This window comes from Cannabis sativa, chromosome 3, assembly GCF_029168945.1.
Source record: "Cannabis sativa cultivar Pink pepper isolate KNU-18-1 chromosome 3, ASM2916894v1, whole genome shotgun sequence".
NCBI classification, from domain to species: domain Eukaryota; kingdom Viridiplantae; phylum Streptophyta; class Magnoliopsida; order Rosales; family Cannabaceae; genus Cannabis; species Cannabis sativa.
The window spans coordinates 60,852,883-60,878,628 of NC_083603.1; the positions used below are offsets into that span (position 1 = coordinate 60,852,883).

Consider the following 25,746-nt stretch of genomic DNA (forward strand, 5'->3'; position numbering starts at 1 on the left):
ATTAAATGAATTATTTTCAAGTTGACACATTAACTTAAAAATGACACAATAATGACCTACTAGTGTATATATTCATTCTATTTATTGAGAATCAAAACTTCAATCTTCTTCACTAGATTAGCCAGACACACACAATATTTGGACATAAACACAAGACACAATATTATAACTCAAACTCAGAAGCACTTAGTCGAAACTTGAATGAATAATGCCACTCTTTTAAGTTTTAAGACTGTATATGACTAGGCAATTTTGGTTATTGTATTATCATTGCTGCTACATAGTTGATCATTTTTATATTTTTAATGTGAAATTTCGTATTGTGAGCTTTTAATAGTTTCTAATAGACTTCAATGAGATTTATATAATTATACTTACAATAAATTTTGATAATGTTATTTAGTGGATTCCTATTTTGTTATTAGGTAACATAATATTATTATTCGTTATGTCTGTCACAATTATTAAGTGAGAATGAATCAATTTAAAAACCTTTCACTATATTGAAAGGTGAGATTGATTTAAATATGAGCTTATTTATATTTTTTATTTTGTATATCTATTGTTTTATTCGAAAACAGGTGAACAAATAACTACACTATATACAACAATTAAGGACATCACTCCAATTACAGAAAATTAGAAGAATAAAATGAGAGTGTTAGAAAAATTTGGAAGGCGGATAAATAAGAGTTCACCACTCAAATATCAAAAGTTTAATGTTAGCAGACAAAAAAGTATACAATCAGTTAATTTACTGTTGAAATTGTTAATACTCTACTAATAAATGCTATATTTTCTGAATTTTTCCTGTACACGCGTTGCAACAAATTATTATTTTATAAATATATTTTTTTCCTTAAAAATGAATACAGTGTAATGATGTTGAACCTAATAACTAATAATATTTTTGTTTAATTTTTAATTGTATCACTTTTTGATAACGTAAAAGAAAATAGCATAAAATTTAGTATACGTGCCTTGCACGTAACTTTTTACTAATTATTACAAAAATATCAACTTTAATATATTTTTATAACTTAGTTATCAATAAACAAATTGTAACCTCACGCGAAGCACTATTTCCTATTTCCTCCTAATTACATATTATTCTACACAACCAAATACAATATATTTTCCTATAATTATATTCTCCTTAGTAATATTTTTTATAATTAAATTATTTTGAATACTTTATTCCAAACGCGACCTAAGTAATTGAAATATCCATAAAAAAAAAATTTAAAAACACCCTTAAACCAAAAATTGTTTTGTATATCCACGTTTTATATATAATTGATATTAGCTCGTGTAGAGAACAAATTGAAAATGTTAAGCTAAGCAGCGCAGATGGGAGCGTAAGAAGAAGAAGCAGAAAAAGAAAACGCGGTTTGGTTTTCTGGTTTATACAACACAATCTCTCCCTGGCTGACTCTTATTGTCATCCTTGACTTTGACTCTTTCTCGCCATTGCCTTGCCTTGCCCCTCCCACCCATTTACCCTCATCTTCTTCCTCTCAAATTTCCTAAACCACAAACAAGCCTAACACCTCTATTCAACCTCTCTCTCTGCACCCGAAATGGGCTGCTGTTCCAGCCAACACGCAGACTCCAAAGCCAGTAGGCTAAATCGATGGCGATCCACTGGTATTGTCGCTCTGCGTGACTCCAAATTGAAGGTACTTTGCTCTTTCGTTTTCATCTTTTCAATTAAATATCTATTCAGTTTCGTTGTCTTTCTCTATTTTATTTGGGTTTTTCTTTTTTTACTTGTTTGGATTATGAGAAAGGTTTGCTTATAGTTTTGGTTTGAATTGGGTTTCGATTGAGTTCTGAAAGAAAAAAAAAATAAGGGTACCTAGTTATTATGGGAAATTGGTAAAGTGATCGAGCTAAAGTTTGATTTTAACGTAGATTTTATATTAATATTATTATTTGAAAAAGTATTGAAGTTTAAGTCAAGATAGAGTAAAGTTTCACAGTTCTGCGCTTTTAATGTAAAATTTGGTATTGTTATTGTTTATAGTTGGTCCTTTATTACTCTTTCAAGTGCTGAATTTCCCAAGCTTAAATGCAGATGTTTAAGTCGTCCACTGAGAATTTAGGTTGCATTGCAATCATTCATGATGGCTCTCTACTTCTCTTGCTCTACAGATTTTTCAGCTCCATCATTTTCACTGTTGACTTGCTTGTCTATTTTTGATTAAATATAGATATACTTAAATGAACAAATTGAAAATTGAGCTGCAACAAATATTTTGATAAAATCGTTGTCTAAATGTTAAATTCACATTGCTCAAGTTTTTTTTTTCTTTTTTTCTTAATATTGAAAACTTAGACATGGCATCTGTCGTTCCACATCACTACTAATCGGTCTATAATTAATTAGTACATTAATAAACACCATTCATTGGTTACGCTACTTTGTACACAAAACAATAGAAAAAATGGAATAAGTAAATGTACTGTGTACAAAATAATACTGATGGAATATCCATACTTTTTTCATGTTCATTTATTTTCTGATGAACATGTATAGAAGGCTAAGAGGAAAAACTCACCACAAAGCTGAGCTTCCCTAGTACATACTGTGAAGAAACTATAAACTCTAATAATTTCCCGGATTCCTGAATCTACAAGGCTCCTGACAAGATGCTTTGGAGGTTTTCTGTGTTGTTTTATTTGTTATGTACTCATTTGTTTTCCCTTTAATGTGAAATAGACATTGCCAGAAGAAGTCCTCAATTTGGAAAGATCTGTACGAACTCTTGATTTAACACACAACAAGATAGGTACGCTCGTTTGTCCTAAAATTGAAGATCATAGTGACTTACATTCAGGAAAAATAAAAAGAACAAATTTTTTAGGCTTGGTCCTCATTTCCTTTTGTGATTTATCTCAACTAGTGATGCTCACATTCTATGGTCAACAGAAAATGTGGTAACTAAAGAAATCTTGATTTTATTCCTTGTATGAGAAGATTGAATAACTTTATATATAAATATATTTTATGTGTGCAGTTGACATTCCCTTGGATATTTGCAAATTAATAAATATGCAGCGGCTGGTAAGTTCTTGAGATATTTATGATTATCATTCACTATTTTGCATTATTTTTATGAAGCTGAAGTAAATTTACAAGGTTTTAAATTCGCTCACAGATAACTAAAATATTCAGGAGTTATTAGATAGTAATGTGTACTAGAATCATATCTTGCTGTTTTTGAGGAAATAGACCAATGATCAATTTACTTAGGAGAGAACATATTCCATTGGTCTTCTACACATTATGTGCACTTGTTTGTTTGAGTTCCTGTGACTATCATTACCCGAAGTTCCGTATCTTGGCTAAATTACAATTCACTGCTCATCTTGTCAGAGTACTCAACCATTTAGGCTTATTTCTCACATCAAAGTGATTACTAATAATGTGTTACTAATCTTCGCTTTGACTCTGGACCATCTACTTGTTGTTTTTATCCCTGTAAAAAACATTATTTAGCTAGAGAAATGATTCATCTTTGGTATTCATGTTGTCAGGTTTTAGCTGATAATCTTATTCAGTCTCTGCCAATAAATTTGGGGAAACTGCAGTCTCTAAAAGTTATGACACTTGATGGAAATCGAATTTCTTCCTTGCCTGATGAATGTAATTTTCTTCTCTAAATATGTAAGAAGATCTTTTAATAGATGGAGTTTTTTTTTTTTTTTTCCTTTTTTGATGTTCCTGTCTGTGCACCTATGGGGTTTTGTTTCTTGCAAAGTGTTTCATGGTTTCTTTACTATATACTCATATACTGTGCTCAGTTGGGCAGCTAGTGAGGCTTGAACGGCTGTCCATCTCAAGGAACTCCTTAGAATGTTTGCCTGAAACTATTGGCAGCTTGCGAAATGTAAGTGCTTTTCTCACAATTTTAGCTTCTGAATGATTGTGCTTATTTGGTTGTTTGTGTGTGACAATTCATGTTGCCTATATGTCTAAGTATCATCATACCCAATGTAATTGTGGAGTTGATCCCATGAAAATGAGGACCCATTGGATTTTTTCTTCCTAAAAGTATTGGGTAAAGGGGTATGATTTGTAGAAGAGAAACCAAATAAGGATGTTGGTTTTTTGCTGTCAAGTGTTGAATTTTCTAGTTATTATTATGTTTGCTGATATGAATTCTTTCGTCCGAACATAACGGTGTGTCCTCTTTTATTTTCTTTACAGAATGCTGCAACTGCTACTAAGGGTTTTATTTTCCTTAAGGGGCTAGATTATGTATATTTAATTAGAAGGGTTGGAGTTAGGGTTTTCTTTTAGATGATCTAGAATTCGAGTGGGTGAGATAGGGTTAAATTGTGACTATGATACCTGTTGATCAGATGTGACTTTGAACAGAATATGCATGCATGGGAAATTTAATTTCATCATAAAAAAGCACCCATGTGGGATATTGTGATGTTTTCTCCATTATTATGAAAAATCTAGGCTTTATTCCTTTCTCTTTCAAATGCAGTTGCAACTTTTAGATGTCTCAAATAACAAATTAAAGTCTCTTCCAGAATCAATTGGGAGCTGTTTCTCTTTGGAAGAACTACAAGCTAATGGTAAACTTCTATTGTGAATATTTATTAAATTTCTACGGTTCAAATTTATGCAGAATTTCCTCATTTTCAAGCTCTTACTTGTGTAACCATCAGAGATATTTCTGGAATCAGAAATTAGATGTATTTGAAGTCATCACGCCTCCTGTTTCTGTAGTAATTTTATTTATTTATTTTTTGTTTGAAATTTTTTAAAATACATATCTGATGTGAAATAACACAATCCGGTTAATGATTAGTGCACTCACAGATTCATCATTCTGAATGACTTTCCAGATAATCTTATCGACGATCTTCCTGATTCTATCTGCAATCTTACCCACTTAAAGTCGCTTTCCTTGAACAATAATAATGTGAAGAAGGTATGTACTTCTGGAATTCCTATATTACACGTTTATATATCATATGGGTGTTATATGTTGACTGCTTTGGGTTTCCATTTGTTGTTTGTCCTTCCTCTCCGTGCCATTGCCAGATTAGAGGCCCTCTATTGTTTAAACCAATGTGAGCACATGATATGCCTAAATAGAGGCATGACTGAAAAGGCAAAGAAAAATGGCTTCCCGTAATATATACAAAGTTGGCACCATGCAAAAGATTGGTTATTTAGGATTTTTGCCTCATACTATCAAAATGTCTCCTAAAAGTTTTTGTCCGAGAATAATTCTACCGAACTATTCTTCGTGCTGAAACATAGAGTTTTTGTTAAGTTTTATCTTATATGGTAAAAAAAATGCTAACATGGCTGATGTATCATTGCCAAAATAGCACCACATGTGTAGTTTAAAAATTTTAAAAATCTATTTTCTTATGGGTAAATACTATTTTAGATCTTGTGTTTTGCAAAAATTATCAATTAGACCCTCTGTTTTGTTAATGACAAAATAGACCATGTATAATCTAAAATTGTACAAATAGGACCCTAAACTGATGTTTAGTCAAAATAAAACATTAATTATGACAAAACTGATTATATTTTCTGTATTTGTTCATTTTAGAAATTAAAGTTGGTAATGATAAAAAATAAAATTGTTGAAAATTGAGCTTAGAGTCCTATTTTTACTATTTTGGAAAATATAGGGTCTATTTTGTCATTTAACAAAACAGAAGGTCTAATTAGTAACTTTTGCAAAACACAGGGTCCAAAATGGTATTTACTTTTTTTTATTAACAATTATTAAATAAAAATAAACTAATTTTATTATTAATTGTTGATAAGAGAATACATTTTTCAAATTTTAAATTTTACATATTGATATGTCATTCATACACAGGCACATCAACATTTTGTTAGTTACATGGGATAAGTTTTTAGCAGAATTTCATATTATAGACTGAACAATAGTTCAGTTTAAAACAACCAAAAATTTAGAAGACGCAATTTGATAGTGGTAAATAACTCGAAAGATAATTCGTATATGTTTAGGCATGAAATGCTTAAAATTATTGTTTTGTTTGTTAGTTGCTGCCTTACGGATTCCTGTGAATACTGACATGTTCCCACTTATTGCTGAGTCAACTTCTTGAAAAATTTCTACTAATTTTTTGTTTGGATATTTCTTGTGTTAATATTTGTAATACTAATTGAACAGATACCAACAAATATTTTGAAGGACTGTAAAGCACTGCAGAACCTCTCCCTTCATGGCAACCCTATTTCAATGGATCAGTTTCAGCAGGTATGCCACACAATTTCCATTCCCTGATGTCAGCTTCATATTGTCAAAAAAAAAAAAAAAAACAAAAAAAAAAAGAGGGGAAAGAATTTTTTTTTTCCTTTTTCCATTCAATTGTGGTATGCCTGTGCTGTATCAATCATTTACTCCAAATTATTCCAGATGGAAGGATTCGAAGAGTTTGAAGCTAGGAGGAGGAAGAAGTTTGACAAGCAAATTGATTCAAATGTGATGATAAGCTCCAAAGGGCTTGATGAGGGTGTTGATCTTTGAGAGTTAGTTACTCCTTCAAATTACTGTAAGTGCCCGCTAACCGTTCCAATGACTTTGCTTTTTAATTTCAAGCAAAGGTAGCAATTTTACAATCTTACAGGTTTGTTCTGTTCAATAGCTTGGTTTGTATGCTCTGCTAATTAACTTAAATTCTCTGAACAGATCGAACAACAGAGATTGAACAGTCCACAGCTATTTAAAATGCTAGAAAGCAGTATTACTTATTGATATCTGTTGATTCGTATGAACTTTTGATGTAATTTGGAAGAGAGAATACTGTTATATATGATTCCTTGTCATATGTGAGATAAACTGCATTGCATTGTACATGTTTTCTTTTTTCTTTTTTCTTTGGTTCATGTTTGTCATCATAAGTTGTATATTGGGAAAAAAAAACTTATTGAGACTTATCAATGATGCTATTTTTTCATGGATATGTACACACAAAGAGCTTGACCGAGTGAATAATAAGTTTCTCTTATTTTGATTCTACTTCGGGTTCATTCCATGGTGCCTTTATGGAAAAGTTCAATACTTTTTTGTTTGTAGAAGTTGAAGAAAAACAATAGGGGCGTTCCATGATTATTGATTATTGTCAAGATTACAATAACACTGGTACACTACAAATATTCGTGAACACCCTTTAGGTTCGAAAATTGTCATAGCGCATTTTTTTTTTTTGAGAAAAAGATATAATTTATTGAAATAAATTCGATGCCACAGAAAAACTCAAAAATTGTGGACAAGTATTCGTCCAAACATAATCTCTTAAATAAGTAATAGAAGTTGTCAGTGTGTAGGCAACACTATTCGTCGAACGCGGAAATGCACTGCAAGAACCACCACCACCAACAACTAATAAAAAACAGACATCTAATAAAATAGACTGAACACCAAAATTCATGTGAAAATTATTAATCCAATCAATTGTTACAATCGAATCACTATTAATAATAGAGATATAGAAACTATATTGATGCGCAAGAGACAGACCTAAGTGAATGGCAAGTAACTCTGCCACATTAACAGAGAAATCACCTAATACACCAGATGACTACGCCACTGGAACATCCCTTGTACCCCTAGGTTGTTCTTCCTGGGTGTTGGGGATTTCCCTGCTATGCTTCCTGTCTCTTGGTTCTTGAACCTCGACGTCTTTCTCGTGGTCTTCTTACTCCAAGATCAGGTTAATTCAGAGGATTTGTTCCTTATGCCACCCTTGTCGCTGCAGCCTCTCTTTCGAACTCAGCGTTTTGTCAGTTAGATTCGGCTAAATGTTGCCAGAGTTACTAATGGTACATGTCTAGTTGGATCATAAGCATCCTCACTCCTAGGCACATACCTTGCAAAATTATTAGTATCTTCATTCCTTCTTTTGGATTTTGACTATCATTTCTCCTTGAACGGGATATTCTTACAGTATGGGGTCTTTGAGAACCCATTGGCTCTTTCCCAGGGCGATGTGTAGTTTCCTCAGGGTGATTTTTATCATTTTGATTGTTATCAGCCATTGAATATGGATAAATTTCTGTTTGTAAGGAGGAATTTTTCTGAGTTTTATCACTAAGGCTCTCAATGAAAGCACCAAACTGTTAACGCAGATTTTCGTTAACCAAAATTAAATAGCCTTTTAGTAATATATTTTCTACAGAAATTAATAAATAATAAAAGATCAATAACTCTAGATATTTTTGCGTAGTTTTGCATGAGTCCTTCTTATTGGGGATATTTATTGAGTACGGAATGCAATATCAGAATAATAGTATTTTCTCTCTCAATTTTTTCGTCCCTTTTTCTGTAGAATCTACCCCTATTTATAGGAGTATAGGCTAGCAGTTATTCTTTTGGGATCAATTCAAATATAGTTGTTCATGAAACGTGGATAATCCCCACGTTTTATTTAATCACATGTGGGACAATATCTAATAACTACCCAACTACTCTTTGTGTTTATCCTTTAGACGGTTATTGCTGACTTGGAAGGTTGTATCTCGCTTAATATGAGTTATCCTCCTTATCCATCTTAATAAGAAAAAAATGTTAAAAGTGTTGGTAAGTCGTTCACCTTGCTGTATCCCTTTATTTGATTTAGTGTTGTGAGATGATTGGCTCATCATGTGTAACCCGAGGCTGTTGTATGTAAACATTCATTCTGCTCGAGTGGATGAATATACTCTTTTTTGTCTATGTAATCCGAGACAGATGTATGTCTCGTCAATATCAGTTCAATAGTTATTACCCTTATCTCGCTTAAGATTATATAATCAATGAGTTTTGAATATTATCTATCATACCTTTATTTAACAATAACGAGTTATTTTAATCTGCATTTAACGATATAACTTTATTATATCATTAAAGTTGATTCATATTCCGTTTGTAGGACACGTGTCAGTTTCTAAAGTGTAGCTAAATTTCGGGTATAACAGAATTGTACAACAATCTTTATTCACATTACATATTTTTCATTAAATTATGTGGTAATAGAGTTTTATTGTTATTTTGTAGGTCAATTTTGTGAAGGGTTACAAAAGTTTTTAAATACAATTTATTTGAGAATTGTCATCTTTTTACTATTGAGATTTTCTTTTATTAGTTTTTAATATCATCGTTAGGGGTTAATCCAATTTTCTTTATCTTTTTATTTTGTTGATATTTTGTGGAGCAGTTTGATATGTTAACGAGTTGGCGTGTAGTTTTTCGATGTTAGAAGTTGAAGCTCTAGCCATTTTGGTGTGTTATTTGATGACGTTATATCTTTATTGTTTAAATTTCTGAGAGCATTTTGTCTCATGTTGCTCGCTTACTTTAGCAGTTCATGGTTTGACAAGCATGCCCTTCGGTTAAACGATAAGCTATCTTAGTTCGAGGAGGTTACTGTGCAGCTTGTAGATATATACATCGTAAATTCATGAGTAATTCTAATCACTACGTCAAAAAAAATTATTTCAAAAATTATAAAATTTGATTTGATATATTTTTATAATTTAATTATTAATAAATAAATTACAACCGAATATATTCCTAATTTTCCAAAATAATTAAATGTTACATATTTATTTTTTTTAAGAATGAATGCTAATATTTGTTGGTCAATTATTTTCTCAAACGAAATGGCCACGTGGCGGCACAACGAAGCTCAATGAAAGTTCAATAACCTCAGTACCCTTAAATTTAACCATATATAGCCCCTTTCTCTACGCCCATCTATTCTCGTATGACCGAGGGTATATATCGTAATTAAATTCACACTTCGAGCCCTTTTTCGTTATTTTCAATTCTTTCACGCCTCTTACAAAAAAAAAAAAAAAAAAGCCTAACCCTAATCTTGTCCCCTTATTTTTAATCGCCGCCACCAATTTCGATCTCAAACTTTTCTTGATCGATTCGATCTCAATTCTTCGCCTGCATCTCCAAATCGACCTGGTATTCGATTTCTTCTCTTTTTTCTCTTTCGATCGATTCCAATTTTATCAATAGCCGTTGTTTCTTTCTAATTCTAGGGTTAGGGTTCCGAAACTTGTTCGATCCGCGATTAGATTCGTAGATCTTAGGAGATTGATTCATAGTTAGAGATTCTGGGGTTGTGGGTATTCGTTTTCTCTTCGATTTCGTTCTGATTTTGTTTTTCTTGCTGGGTTTCTGTGTCTGGATTATTTGTCTGTTTTTTTTTTTTTGATCTATTCATAGGCTTTCGTGTAATTGTAATTGGAAATCGCTGATTTTGTACATGACCGGGGTTGTATTATTTATGGTTTTCTCGGAATTTTAAATCTAGGGTTAGGGTTTTCAGAAATTTGGGGCTTTTTTTTTTTTATTTAAGTTGGGTTGGGAGAAAGACTGTTTTCCTGGAAATTTCACGGTTTTGTTCGCTATTGCCATCAAATTTTAGCTCCAATCTTCCGATCTAACGATATCATTTCTCGGAGATTTCTTTTGAGGTATAGATTAGATCTCTTTTTGTTAATTTTATAAAATACCAACCTGTTTATTGTAATTATTCGCAAATAATAAAAATAAAAAATTAATTGGCAATTTTATTTATTTTATTTATTTAAGTCAACGAGATAAGTCATTTGACATAAATGCCCTCTATTAAAGAAAATGTCTATATATATTGACCAATCATCTCTTATAATAAAATATATCCGACAACAACTATCATTTCATTAACAATGATGCTATTTAAGATTACATTTAGAAGATTTTAGCAAAAAGGATTACATTTAGAAGAAACTTTTTTTTTTTTTTGAGAAAGTAGCAACATGTTTTTTGGTTTATGTGAATAAATATAAAATGTTATCTGAAGTCTCTTCTTTCTTTTACTAGTGGCATTAACTGCTCTCCATATATTCATACATATGAATAGAAACTGTTTTTCTAAGAGATGAAATTCAACTTAGTATCACTAATGTTTGTAGCTATGAATTGACACTAGATAGGACATTGGTATAAATTTCTTTTGTTGTTGATGGGTTGAATTATTCATTTACCTTTTGTTAGTGATTCATTGCTCAGTGAAGTAAGATGCAACAAAGTTGTATTTTACAGTAATGTTTTTGTGTTAAGTATAGTAGAGATATATATATATATATATACATGGATGAAACACTTTTCTCAATTGTTAGCTCATATGATGACTGAGACAATGCATTTATATATACATATATATATATAACTCAGTTATTCTAAATGCCAGTTAAAGCATTCTATATTTCAGCTTCAGTAGAAGTTTTTCCTTTTCTGTTTTTAATTTATGTTTATCAATGCTCATTGTACCTTGTATCTAGATACTATTCCTTTTTTTTTTGTTTTCTCTTTTGAACTTAGTGACTTATTCGTATTCTTCCATGCAGATCAGTAGATATGGTACAGAAGCGACCTTATGATGAAGAAGAAATCTTCAAGATTTCTTTTAAGCACCCAAGACAGATTGAAGACAGCAAACAACTCTTCTCATTCTCAGAATCTGTTTTTTCTGAGAGTGCATCTGAAATGGTGCCAAAAACTTTAGGTGAGCATGTTGCGACTTTAACAATACAAGTAAAAATGGAAAGTAGCTGTTTTTTAAGCCTTGTTTTGTTGTGAGAGCATTTTGTCATATGAATAATTGTTTGCTCAGTGAAATCAATATGTATGCTGCCACGTGTAAAAGCTCAGGTAGGGCAAGAACAAATGTACCCCTACGAGTCAGTTGTCCAATTCTCCTTTGTTCAATTTTTTTTCTTTTGTGTTTGTGTTGGCTTTATTCATGTTTTTTTGTTGGTTTATGGGGCGTCTTTACTTGTATCTGATAGAGTGATTGTAGCATAAGATGATTACAAATTTTGACTTGGACTCTGAAAATTGTAGTTATGACAAGCTGTGGTTTTAAATACTAAAACAACCTAATTACATGGTTTCCTTTTAAAGTTTTCTAAACTCACAGAGTTGTAATATGTAATTGGTAGAGGATGGATTCACAAATGCTGATAGCAAAGGTGATGGAAAGTTTTCTGGTGACATTGTTACTGATGTTCCAAAAGATTGTGAGAACATTGAAACAAGTGCACCTGGTTCCATCTCATCATCATGGCCTGCTGCCAGTGAAGAAGAATCTATGCCAGAAGCACACTTCCGCTTTTCTTTTTTCCCAGAATATTTTATTCCCGAGCGTCCCATAAGGACCATAGCTCACTGTGAGGACATCTATTCTTTACTTTTGAATCACCCTTCTCGGAAGTCGGTTCCAATTGGATCAAACCATCAAGCTGAAGTTCCACCATGGGGTCAACAGCGCACCAGTAAGATCTCAGGCTCTTCCTATCTTTCAGAGGGAGTTTTAAAACCTGAATCTGAGGATGAAAAAAGATTAATTGGTAAGTGCATCATTCCAATGCCTGATTTTGCTTCACCTGTATATACTGATCCAAAAATTGGGAGCGGGAGAACCGATTGTAATTGTGAAGATGAGGGTTCTCTCAGTTGTGCTAGAAAACACATTACAGAAGCTAGAGGAGAACTTGTAAGATCTCTTGGGCTGGAGGTATTTTCGGAGCTAGGTTTTCATGACATGGGAGAACAAGTAGCTCAAACTTGGAGTGAAGAGGATGAACATGCATTCCATCAAGTTGTCTTCTCCAACCCAGCTTCTTTGGGCAAAAATTTCTGGGACAGGCTGTCTTTTGTCTTTCCCTCCCGGACTAAGAAGGAGATTGTCAGTTACTATTTCAATGTCTTTATGCTTCGTAAGAGAGCTGAGCAGAATAGATATGATCCAAAAAATGTTGACAGTGATAATGACGAGGGGCAGGGGAGTGATGATTTTGGTGACAATGAAATTGATATGTCTGAGGACGATGATGACTCGGTTGTTGAGTCTCCAGTATATGGACATGGCACTTGGAGTCAAGAAGATAACTTGCAGTGCAGTGAGCATATAGCTGAAGACACTTCTGATGATAATATTAATTCTGATTCTAATAATGGGGGTGTTGACCAAAGTTCAGAAATATGCCATGAGAAGCTGGACAATTTTAATCAGCATCAGAATAAAATTGCTTTAGATGAGAAACAAAATAGAGAAGTTCAAGACGATTCGTGTACAACCTCTGATACAGGAGTCACATCACTAAGGAACCACATGTCTGAAAATGGCAATCGGTGCTTGAAGAGCTTTAGTAGCAATGGATATGTTTTGGAGCCTTGTGATTCTGGAGATTGGGAATTGGGATACATGACAAGTTCTAGAAATAAGGTTGACTTCTTGCCAACCTGCAATATGATTGAAGAGGTTTTTGGAGAAGAGACCTTGAATCACAAGGTTAGAGATGGAAAAACCTTTACTTTCTGAGATCAGCATTCAGGCTTTTCAAGTCCTCTCACCAGAAAGCTCTCAGAAAAAATCTGAGATATAGCTTTCATTTTGTACATTACACACATAGAAACAAAGAGGGGGATGGGAAGTCCTGCCATTAATGTAAGATAGTGTACTATATAGCGATTTGTTTAGTTCTCATTTATATTTGTTTAAGCTTATTCTTGAATTAGAAAATTCCATTCACACCTTAAAGAAGATCATAAAAGAGGGTTTTCTTTACAAGGGTTCCCCTTGTTGGGAGTGAGGATGGCTGATAAAAGAAGATATACTGATTGTATGAGATGGAGCTCTGCCGTGTAATTTTTCATATATATTTTTTAGCAATGAAAAAATATAAAGAATCACCTCTCAAGATTTTTTTTTTATTATTTTTTTTTTTCTTACTTCTGGAAGATTTTGATGCTTTGGACAGTCATGACTCATATTGCATTGCATGGGAGTGGTCCATGTATTGATGTACACATATACTTGAAGCAAAGGATATATTTTTTGTGCCTGTATCAGTCGGAAAAAGGAGGTTTATTCTTCATTTTCTTGGGCTTTTTCATTTTTTGTGTCTAATGTAATTGAATTTTCAACTTTTTGTATACGTATTATTAATATGGTTTGGTGGAGCAACTTTAGAACCTTTTACAAGCAAACTTGTCTAGAAAATTATATAAACCAGTTAAAGTGGATAATCTGGTTTTCTTAATTCAAAGTTAACACAGCCTAATTTGACAAATGATTTCAAGTTCAGTGCATTTCCCCTTTATATTTGAAGAATTAGAATAAGCTGTTTTCAGAACCAACCAAAATTAAACAAACAATCACACTGTTTAATTTTCTGATGTTATCCTTGTTGACTATGAAAAGCACCATCTTAGAAAGGGCAAAGTATCTGTGAATGTAATCTTGTATGCAAAAACAGTGCTGCTGCACTATGGAAAATATTTTCTTTGGAGAGCATGCATTTTTCTGCTGTCTTATTAATTATCTTTTGAAACATACTAACCTTTTTAAAGACCAAATACTTTGTATGTATTCATTCATGCTCGCTCATGGTCATGGATGACCTGATCATAAATAAGATTTGCTTTTTATTGACATTGGTGGAATGACTGTAGTGCATTCATAGTATAATTTTCCCCAATAAGATGAAAAGGATTAAAATAAAAAAGTCAATAATTCTGTTCAGCATTTCCTTTTAAATAATTAATCATGTTTAGGATTTGAGAGGGAGTAGTAGTATACTGCACTATTGCTTAATGGGCTAGAATTTTTAGTTTGAGAAATTTACATATTTGGCAATAATTGACAAAAAAAATTTACTCTTTACGGTAACAAATTATTTGCAAAAGTACAATCAGATCCCAGTAATTATCTCAAATTTCATCATTTTTAAATTTGAAATTGTGTTGATCAAACTTATAACCATCTGTATTAAAATATAATTGTACAATTCAAATTTCTTTTAATTTTACTGTGAATAGTGCTACAATGATGCTTTTTAGTTTCAGCTAAATTGTTGTTGTGTTGGTTCGACCCGTATTTATCCGTGTTTTGTAAAAAACGGGTCGTACCGTGCTACAGAAAAATATAGGTCGCGTCATGCCAACATTTTTAAAGGGTAGGCCAAACACAATCTGTAGACCTGGTATTTTTGTGCCGTACTTTGCTCGTGTCGGCCCATATTTTTTAAACAAGCCAGCCTATTTTGATATTCGGGCTTAAATTCGTGCTTTATTTTTATTTTTTTTATTTTTTTGATAATTACAAAATTATATATATTTGAAAGCTTTAGTTATACTTATATAACTTTTGAACAATATTTTACGAATTTCCATATAAAAAAATTATTAACATCATTAAAATTTAAATATTGATTTATAAATACTTAAATTTTTATATCACTCTATAAATAAATTAATATATAATCTTAATTTGTCATATTTTAATAGCTTTAATTATAGAATTATAATACAATATTATATTTAATTTTTATTATTATTTCAACTTATTTATAATTGATAAATTCATATCTTATTATTATTAATAATAATAAATTATAAGGTTTTTTATTGTCGTTCCATACTTTTCGGGCTTGTCGTGTGTCGTGCTTTTTAAGTTAATTTATTCGTGCTTACGTATTGTGTTTTTCGTGCTTCTCGTCCTGTGTTGTGCTAAAAGATATATTTTTTGTGCCGTGTCGTGCCAATTTGTAGCATCATGCTGCGTCGTGCCCAAGCCCGTATTTCTTCGTGCCTAATTGTGTTCGTGCAGATTTTGTGTCGTGTCAGAAAGCCCAACTCGTATTTAAAGCAGTATCTCTCTATATTAGACTACCTTTTGCTAAGAGCCTCTTTCTAATTATATTCTATAAAAACAATCACATCATCCCTTAGTTTATGTTTTTGACTCCAAATTAACATTTCAAGAGATAAAGGATCCAGTGGTCCTAATTAAGAGATATCATAAGTTGCTAACCAAATACCTTGCCAACTTCACATGATCAAAGGATCTTCATTAGTGGTTGTGGTCCAAAGTTTAATAATAATCCAAATAATAAACATTTTTACTTATTAGAGATAGACTACTAGATTGCATATATATACACATATTTAATTAAATTTTAGTATAATGAAATAATACAAAATAAATTCTTGGAGACTTTGAGGAGTGGAGCCTGAGCTCCAACTGGCAGCTAATGAAGAAGACTCTTTTTAGTATTTAGATTCAAATTAGAATTCAAACAACTGCTTCTCCTTTCTGATTAGCACAAATCCTTCTACATGCATAAAATATCATGATTTATATACATTAATATTTATTATTATTATTAGGGTGGAAATGTTTTTTTTTACAAAGTAGGAATGTGGGTAAGGAAAGAGGTAATAAAAACAAAGAGAAAGATAGTAGTAGCTCACTAGTTTGTCCTAGTGATTTGTCTGTATATGAAGCAAGATATTTTCCAATAATCAACTGCTGCCAGTAAAAAATGAAAGGGAAATTAAGATCAGCTTTTGGGGTTTTAGAGAAAATTATATATATTTATATAATGTACAATATGTATGGCGTTTATTAGTTGTATTACACGAGTTCTTAGTGGAATGCCTAGGTAATTTTGTGAAAGAAAACAACAACAAAGCCATTATGTCTTTACATGAGCCAATCTTTGGTTCTTACACCCACATGGCTTTGGATAAGGAATATGCAACTATGCAAAAGGGAAAAATCTTGCTTGGTGAGCTAAAAGGCAACACATAATAAACAAAGTTAGCATATATTTATAAGATTATTAATTGTGCCAACCTCTTCCAACCAAAAGACTAGGGGAAGAGATGTGGGGTCTCACATACAAATTATTTTATACATCATAATAATAATAAAAAAAAAACTAAACAGTTTTCCTTTTTTTTGGCCTTGAAATCTATTGACTCTTCTTGAGTATTCCCAAAGCATTGCTGGTGTACTTGCTCACTTACACATGAACCATTATTACTCTTGTGAAGAAACACATGGACCTTTATGATTAGGCCATATATTATAAGAGAGAATAGTGGATTTGTTGTTGCTTCCCTTCCTTCATTATATATAACCATATGTACATGTATATATATATATATACCCAGTTGCAATTCCATTTGCTAAATTATTTACCCTTATAAATCTAGTGTATGATTACAATATAACTATTTTTCACCCAATGGGTAAACCTAGAACACTCATACCATATATATAGTCTATTATAAATTTATATTAATGAGTGTATACATGTACACCTACAGTGTATTCAAGAAAAAGAAAAAAAGAAAATTAAATGTAAATTGGTAAAAAGCTTTAGTGGGAGAAAGTTTTGGTGTTTCACTCAATTATCTATCTGTACTTTTCTTTAATTTGTTATTATTATCATTATCAATTGGTTCATTATCTCTTTTTAAAAGTTAGTATATATTTTAAACATTGATGGTATTTAATCAATATGTGGTGGTGGCCACTGGGTCAATCAAATATTAAGTAACGGTTTTATTAAGTGTGTCACATGAAAATGAATTAAGGGAGCTTTAAATTGCTTCATGCAGACTTTATTTTTCCCTATACACTTCCTTTCAGCTGAATGGAGTGGACATATCCTGATAATGGCAGCATACCCTTTTCATTTTGCTTTGTTTTATTTTTAGTGGGTGCTATGAAAAGGAGTTTAAAGCTATCCTAACCTCTCTCTCTCTCTCTCTCTTCACACACATATACAATATATATACATCTGTTTATGTACTTCAACTTAACTTTTTGGTGTTCAAGCTGAGTAAGTTGGTAGCTCAACCACTTGTGTTGTGAGTATTAAGAGGCATTGTAAGGGTTTTAGAAGAGAGAGGCAAGAAGTATGAATAAACAACTAAAAGAAATCTAATTGAGATCAATACAGAGAAAAGAGTGCCAAAAAAATGTCAATGTCAACATATACATTTTCATGTATAGTTACTTGAGCAGGCTTAAGTGGTTGGGTGATCTAAGGCTCAAATTATGTGCTAAAAAAAAGAATACAATTACATTTTCACTTATATATTTATATATAATATATATTTTAATGAAGAGTAGGGAAACTAAAGATGATTGTACTCAGTGACCTTAGTGACTCTATTGAGTGCATTGGCTTGTAAAATATAAGTTTTGCTTAATTCTAGTGGGCAGCCTATCTAAAGCACTACTTTATTGCACTATTATTTGCCCTTAATTGAGAGCCTACTGAAAGAAGACAGCCAAATCCCATTTTCATGTAATTAATTACAAATAATTGTATTGAAGATTTTGCTATATACAAATTGATAATATTAAAATCTGGTCATGTTGGATAAATAAAAGGAAAATAAATATCAGCTGCAAATGCTGTCTAGATTAATATGAACAAAAGACAGAATATTAGAATATAAAAATTGGGTCACAGATTATTAGCTAGAAGTGGTGGACATGCCAATTTCTTAATCTCATTTATTATTTATTTTTAATAAAAAAGGTAAATAGTGAATGGATTTATTATATCTTTCCCATATTGGTTATGGGATTATTAGCATTTTGGATGGTGAGGAATAGGGATAATAACAGAGAGAAAGAAAAAAAGAGGGCATATATATAATTATAGGCGAAAGTAGCTAGGCATCTTATCTTAGTGATATAATACGTTACAAGTGATAAATGAGAGAAAACCAAGGAGTGTGGCCAACCAGCTTTTATTAGTATTATTATAGGGATTAGGAGTAGTAGGAGTGTACTTGTCAATTTTAGCATCAGTACTTTTGAAAACCCAACACTCTTGACTCTCAAGTGAAGTTTCTGTGGGCACACACCCAACTCAACCAAATTAATCTACTTCACTTAAACTTCCATATGCATACATACATACACACAATCATATATACATACATACATATTCATACTTATTTCTTTTATACAACAGGGATTATAATGTCTTCTCTTTTTTATACACGCCCCAATCACTTCAGCAAGCCTCAACTAACTGAGATATAGGATTTTCGAATATCTTCATCTCATTTAATTAATTTTATATGTTTAGGTTTACTTTTATACAAAAGAATATTAATAATACGTATCTACATATAAATTTATACACAACTAATATAGTTTTATGTATAATTCTCTAGTTTAATCATAATCATAGTAATATCATGTTTGGAGACTGATCATATGTTGCATTATATAACAGTAATTTTATGTAATTTAATTAGGGGTTTTTTCATTTTTACACTTCAAAATAATTTTCTTTGCATTTTTACGAAATTCTACATAGAAACTCATATTGCAACAACTAGCACTGCAACTTAAATTGTAACAAAAAATCGTATAGAAGCTCCTATTGCAACTAGCGCTGCAACCACTTTAGAAACTCAAACCGTAAATTTGAAAAAAAAAAAATTAAAAAATAGTATATGAGATAATTTCCCATTTAATTAGAAGTGAAGTGATGTAAATTATATATGAAAGTATATATATATATATATATCACTAATGTGTATAAATATAATTGTGTATTATTAATACAGTGCAATACAATACTGCCGGTCCCCCAAAGTGAAATTACATCCCATCATCATCTATCCTCATACATAAGTGTAATTAATTCAACTTAAATATTGCTTTTAATTTTCTTTGAGCTCACTTTTGTGAAATCCAAACACCAATTACTCCTCCATCCAATTCTGACCTGCTGACACATATTGAGTTTTAATTATGAGTTTGTAACTTAAGCTTTTCCATTTCATTGCTTTAGTTTGGTTAATTGGTTTAGTACTATTTACATTTGAATGATAACCCTTTAATAACTTTTTTTCCCCTAAAGCATTGCTGAAGTTTTTATATAATTCAATCAATGGCACTTAACTTATAAAACAATCTTAAATTAACTTGACCTCTAATTCAGAAATTTTGTTATTTAACATGGCAGCTTCTCTCAAACGGTCAATGCAATAGTAATTAAAACATTTGGAAATAGAAAAAGAAAGAAATAAAAAGTGGAAAGTAACATTATTTAACTAATGTAGTCACATGTCCTTGGACAAAAAGAAAAGAAAATGGTATTATTCCAAAGAACAATACTAATTTAGAATAATGTCTTTACTTTGAATTTAATCACTTTTATGTTAATGTTAGGCATCTCCTCACATTGCAAAAACAACAAAAACAAGTCACAACCAAACATTGTAATACTGAGGTAGCTGCAGGCAAAAAGGGCAGGATTTGTTGTAGCTAATGCTAATTAGAGTGGATTAGTACTTTTCTTCTTCTTTCTAATAATAAGATAATCAAATTAATTACGGTTTGATCAACGAAACTAATTAAGCCGGCTAATGAAGATTATTGAAAACAAAATGGCCGGCAAATAAATAATCCAGGTGATCATCATGAGAAGTTTTGTCAAAGCTGTGCCTAGTTTTGATGGACCTTGTTAAACTAAACATAAACTAACATCCAAAACACACCTTGTCTTATAATAACAAAGCATCCACAATCCCTCACAGCTTGTATTTATGTACCAATTCATTATTTAATTTTTATCATGAGCTTAATGATTCTTTTAACTAATTTAAGAAGATACCATTCTATAATTAATAATTAACAATAACTATTGTAGGCTCTTTTACTCTGGAAACTTCTTGTTTAGATTTATATGGTCATGTCTACACTATGTTCTTTTCACCCCCTTTAAATATTGGAAAACAAGATTAAATGAAAAATATTTCAGGAAAAAAAGAAAAAAAAAAATGATTAAATGAAAAATATTTCAACACTAAATTCATTATTTTCTTAGTACCTAATTCCCATCTACAGTGATTTTTCTTTATTAAAACTTATCACTACTAATTAATTACTAGGGCCAGAAAGCTTCATCAGTATGCAACATAATAAAAATGCCTTTTTTTCTTCAATAATATAAATATATATATATATATATTTTATATAATTATATTATATATATTATGGTTGAATAGGATATGTTGGGCTGCCAGCCAAATATGCTAGCCAAGACTGTGAAAGGTTACTAACCTGCCCAATTGGCTTTCCATAGGCAAAGTGAAAAGTTTCATTAGAGCCTCCCTAATCATCATTAAATATTTATTTTATTCAAGTCCATGATAAAAGATTATAGCTGGACCATATTGGATCTTGGAGAAAATTAAGATGATTTTTTTTAACAAGTGGAAATTTTGGTGAATTGTAGAGACAATCCAAGAAAGAGTCATATACATATTATAATGTAATGTAAATGTAATGGTAAGCACTAAGAAATCAAATGAAAGATGCCAAGAATTAGCTTCACTATGTTGCCAAAAATAAATAATGAGAATTTGGATGAGAGAGAGAGAGCTTGTATTCATGGGAGCTTCTCATTGGGCTGAAAATTGCTCACAACAAGTAGTTGATACCCAATATACATCACCCACCAATCACACTTCACAGCACATCAAAAAAGTTTTATTGATACTTAAATTACTAAATTGCCCTTGGACTTTCATCCAAAAATGACCAAACCCCTCTGCATGCTGCTATATGCTTTGGTTTGTAACCAAAGGAACTAGATAAAGGGGGATTGCAACTACTAGAGAACCAACTATAAAATATCTTCTAAAAACTACTAAGCAACTTACTTACATTAGTAATTGTTAAAAAGGAAAAAAAGGTGAGTGTTTTTGAAGGTCATATCATATCATATCATATTACATAAATAAATAAATATATACAAAAACCAAAAATCGAAAAGAATAACGGCCGGAGAGTGGAACCTTTCACTTGGGTTAGTGAGAGAGAGAGAAATTCCTTAATAGCAAGACAAAGGAAGGAATAGTTAAGGAAAGGCAGTTAGCTTAAGTAGAAGTTCTCTCTCAGCCATTGGGATGCTCATTTGGACAAAATCTCAGCCGTTGGATTAAGGATGGCGTAGTATACTCAGTTGAGTACACGTGCTGCTCTCTCTCTCTCTCTCTCTCTCTCTCTCTCTCTCTCTCTCTCTCTCTTTTATCTTTGCTTCCATGCATGGATTTCTCCTCCAAATATAGTCAAGTCCTGAAAGAGAGAAAGTAGTGAAAGAGAGAGAAAAAGAAAAAAAAAAGAAGAGAGAAACAAACGCTTGCTCACTCACTTTTAATTCTCTCTCCTTTTTTTTTTTTGGCTTCGTTCATCTCCACTTCATAATTACTAAACAAAGGTACAACAGAATTTTTTTCTTCTTTACATATTGTTTTCTGCACCAAATTTGAGCTAAGAGATAAACAAAGAGGTACTACTTGTAGTAGTAGTAGTAATACTAGTACTTGTAGCAGTAGTAGTGAATGAGAAAAGAAGTTAAGTGACATATTTTACTATAACTACTCTTTTTTCTTTTTCATTTTCTCTCTGCATCAGATCTTTTTTTTTGTGCTTCATAATTCCATGAAATCTGAGATTGGTTTTGCTCTTTATAGTCCAATGAGTAAAGGGTATCCGTGATCTGATTCGGTTTTTCTCTTGAAGCTTTGAGCTTTGCTCTTTCATATTCTGATCTGGGTTCTCTTGTTTTTTTGTTATTTTTTTCCTTTTTCTTTTCTGAGATCCTCTGTTTCATCAGAATTTCGACTTGTCTTGGTGTAATGAGATCAGGGACTCGAAGCATTGTAGTCTGACTCTGATCTCTTTATCTCTCTCTTTGTTCTTTATCTGTTTGGTAAATTGTCTTTGAAAACCGAAAAAAAAAACTGTAATCAATTCAATGGAAGATGGTCGAGAATTGAAACATGCCTGTAAATTCTGCCACAAGAGTTTTCCTTGTGGAAGATCCTTAGGTGGTCACATGAGGTCTCACTTGACCAACAATCAAGCAGAAACTGATGAGAAGCTCAACAGTAACAGAAGCAAGCTCTCGTCTGTCAACAATGGAGGAGGTGGAAACAATACCAAAACCAATAAACCTGGCTGCTCTGAAACCGGTGGTGGTGGTCCTCATCACCTTAATTATGGCCTTAGAGAGAATCCTAAGAAGACATGGAGAATTTCGGATTCGAGTACTGAAGAGACACTGGTTTTTGAAAACAAGTCCTGCAAAGAATGTGGCAAAGGATTTCAGTCCTGGAAAGCTCTTTTTGGCCACATGAAACAACACTCGGAGAAAGAAAGAGCTTCTTCCATTAATAATAACAATAACAGTTTTAATTTGGAGGAACAAGATTCATGGACTAGTGGTGACCAGAAGCAGCTGCTGGCCATGGATAGCCAATCTGATAATGAAACCACAGCTACTCATCCCAATAGGAAAAGAAGATCTCAGAGAAGAACAAGGTACATGGGAACAACCAACTCTTCTTCTTTCTCTGTTGTTAACAATGGTTCTTCTTCTGTTTCTGAGATTGAACAAGAACAAGAGGAAGTGGCTATGTGTTTAATGATGCTGTCAAGGGATGTAAACAATAACCATTGGGTGGGGGGCTTCAAATCAGTAGCTGAGTCCTCTGACAACTTTTCTGAATCCTCAAAATCTCCATCTTCTAGAACTGTTTGCAAGACTCCTGCTACTAATGGCTCTGAGGTTCGGAAATCGAGGAAACGCAATGCCAGGACCAGTGAGCCAGCCAAGATGGATTCTGGGGTTATGAAATCTTGTTCTAGGATGAATGCGAGTGAAGTTAAAGACAAGATCAAGATGAAGCTTAAGAGTGATGAGACTGAGTTAGCTCAATTGGGTTCCAAGAAGTACTTGAATTCAACCAAGAGAAGTCTTAATTTCGATCATTATGATCCTAACTTGAGAGTAGATTCTTTGAAAAAGTTAAGTCCTGATGTTTCAGATCCTGAGATGTTTAAGATTTCTCATAAGAGGAGTAAATTTGAGTGTACCACATGTAACAAAGTCTTTTATTCTTACCAAGCTCTTGGAGGTCATAGAGCTAGCCATAAGAAGAGTAAAGGTTGCTTTGCTTCAATCATTGATAGCTGTGAAAACAGCATTGAAACTGATAATATCTCTCCAGAACCAACAGCAGAAGATGATCATGATCATGATCATGATGACAAGAGCCTTATTGATGATCACCATAATATGCCTGCTGGTGATGATAAAAAAGCCCAGAGAGAAGTAGTTGAGAAAATTAAAGTGTCCAAGAAGAGTAGTAAAGGTCATGAATGCCCAATTTGCTTCAAGGTGTTTTCCTCAGGCCAAGCCTTGGGTGGTCACAAGAGATCCCACTTGATCAATAGTTCTTCAGATGCCAAAAGCAGCCAAACCATTGTGATCAAAAAGCCAATTCCGGGTATCCGGGACTTCCTTGATTTGAATCTTCCTGCTCCTGATGAAGAAGACAGCAATGGACATGTTGCCTCCCTAAAGCCATGGTGGGGTGGAAGCAGCCACAAACATGAGGCTTTTGTGGGTCTAATATCAAACTGAGTTTGTCCCCTTTTTTGGTCCCTCCCATGGATTTTCAATAAAAATAAAAAGAAAAAAAAGAGGTTCAAAACAGTGTACAGACATACTATTTCTGGACATTATTTCATTGATTCTTTTGCAGATTCAACAACTAGCTGAGGTGCTGCTTCTCATAGCCTTCAATTAGGCCATTGTCAACTTTCATATCACAAGTTTTTTTTATCTTTCTTTCTTTTTTTTGCTGGTTATTATACTTGTAAACACCCAGTAAAAGAATTCATTCTCAGTAGTTTTTGTTTCATTTTGAAACTTGAAAAACACTGTAGCAGCACAATTGATATTCTTTTTATCAGAAAGATGTACTTTCTTTTACAATACATACAGAAAAGTGATCTGTTGGTTTTTGTAGGCTAATTATTTTTTCTTGGCACAAAAGTGAAAATGAGTGATGTTTTGAAAATTGGGTTTTGCTATATGAAGAATATAAATATATAAATAAAGAAAAGGAAGCAATTTTTTAATTTTATAATATTGTAGCACAAGAGAGCATGTGAACTGAAGGTGGTTGTTTAGTCACCTACCATTAAACATGACAACCTATCTCACTTCATCTTTCTTAGTAGTACTTGGTATTGAAGTGGGTGCTATGCTATTAGTCATTTTGGCTAAATCTTATTGCTAAGTGTGAAAACCATAATTGATACTTTAGAAAGAGAGAATGGACCACAAGTACTTTACCCCCATCTTATTATCAGATTAACTATCAATATGGTATGGCAATAGTATCTTTGATAGTTCATTATTTTTAGATATCTCATTTTTTTGAAGGTGCTTTTGTTAGTATTACTTGACCACTAATAAAGAATACAACAGAAGGATATGAGTATGGGATAGAGTTGTATACTCATCTCTAGCTCACATAAAGGGGCTTTTCGGTCATCAAGAGAGTTGTAGTGCAAGTGAAGGTGTGGAGCTCTTAAAAAGAGAAAATAATAAGATATTTATTATTAAATCTCGAGGACTTTCCTTCTAAGTCCAAAGTCAAATTCGGACAAGTTGAGTAATGATATGTTTTGTTAATTGTTATTGTCCATCCTTTTTTTTTTTTTTGATGGAAGAAGTGGAGCAAATATATGTAGGTGTTTTCATAAAATAAAATAAGGAAAAGAAAAAGTAAAGATAAAATAATTATAATAATAGTTTCAGAAATATATAATAATAACGATAACAATAATAATAATAATAATACTTGATCACAAAATATAGTCAACACTAAGACAATGTCAAGTAGATCCTAGGAAATGGGTTTTAGTTTTGGACCAGGCTATATGAATCTCAACTCATCACTATAAAATGGGGTTAGTTTTCCACTTTGAATCTCACCACAATAAGTGATCAAATCAATAGACTTGGTTTCTACCACATTTCTCACCTTTTAATCATGATATTTTCTCAAATAG

At 32.1% G+C, this 25,746-nt stretch overlaps 3 protein-coding genes across 4 annotated transcripts; all 3 read left to right on the top strand.

Moving 5' to 3' along the window:
• Positions 1 to 1,255: 1,255 nt before the first annotated feature.
• On the top strand, positions 1,256 to 7,031 carry LOC115709798 (plant intracellular Ras-group-related LRR protein 7). Its single transcript, XM_030638017.2, has 10 exons — positions 1,256 to 1,679; positions 2,723 to 2,792; positions 3,021 to 3,067; positions 3,541 to 3,649; positions 3,808 to 3,893; positions 4,503 to 4,593; positions 4,867 to 4,952; positions 6,183 to 6,269; positions 6,429 to 6,564; positions 6,702 to 7,031. The coding sequence occupies exons 1-9, from the start codon at positions 1,581 to 1,583 to the stop codon at positions 6,537 to 6,539; spliced, it is 786 nt and encodes a 261-aa protein (XP_030493877.2). The 5' UTR covers positions 1,256 to 1,580; the 3' UTR covers positions 6,540 to 6,564; positions 6,702 to 7,031.
• Positions 7,032 to 9,636: 2,605 nt separating this feature from the next.
• On the top strand, positions 9,637 to 13,750 carry LOC115709445 (uncharacterized). 2 transcript variants are annotated; one of them, XM_030637556.2, is made up of 3 exons: positions 9,637 to 10,480; positions 11,396 to 11,553; positions 11,990 to 13,750. In XM_030637556.2, the coding sequence occupies exons 2-3, from the start codon at positions 11,406 to 11,408 to the stop codon at positions 13,369 to 13,371; spliced, it is 1,530 nt and encodes a 509-aa protein (XP_030493416.2). In that variant the 5' UTR covers positions 9,637 to 10,480; positions 11,396 to 11,405; the 3' UTR covers positions 13,372 to 13,750. The 2 variants fall into 2 exon arrangements, with proteins under 2 accessions (XP_030493416.2, XP_030493417.2); XM_030637557.2 differs by having other exon boundaries at positions 9,639 to 9,965.
• Positions 13,751 to 21,477: 7,727 nt separating this feature from the next.
• Positions 21,478 to 24,700, top strand: LOC115709909 (uncharacterized). Its single transcript, XM_030638164.2, has one exon. It carries the CDS (start codon positions 22,637 to 22,639, stop codon positions 24,305 to 24,307), a length of 1,671 nt encoding a protein of 556 aa, XP_030494024.2. The 5' UTR covers positions 21,478 to 22,636; the 3' UTR covers positions 24,308 to 24,700.
• Positions 24,701 to 25,746: the final 1,046 nt, after the last annotated feature.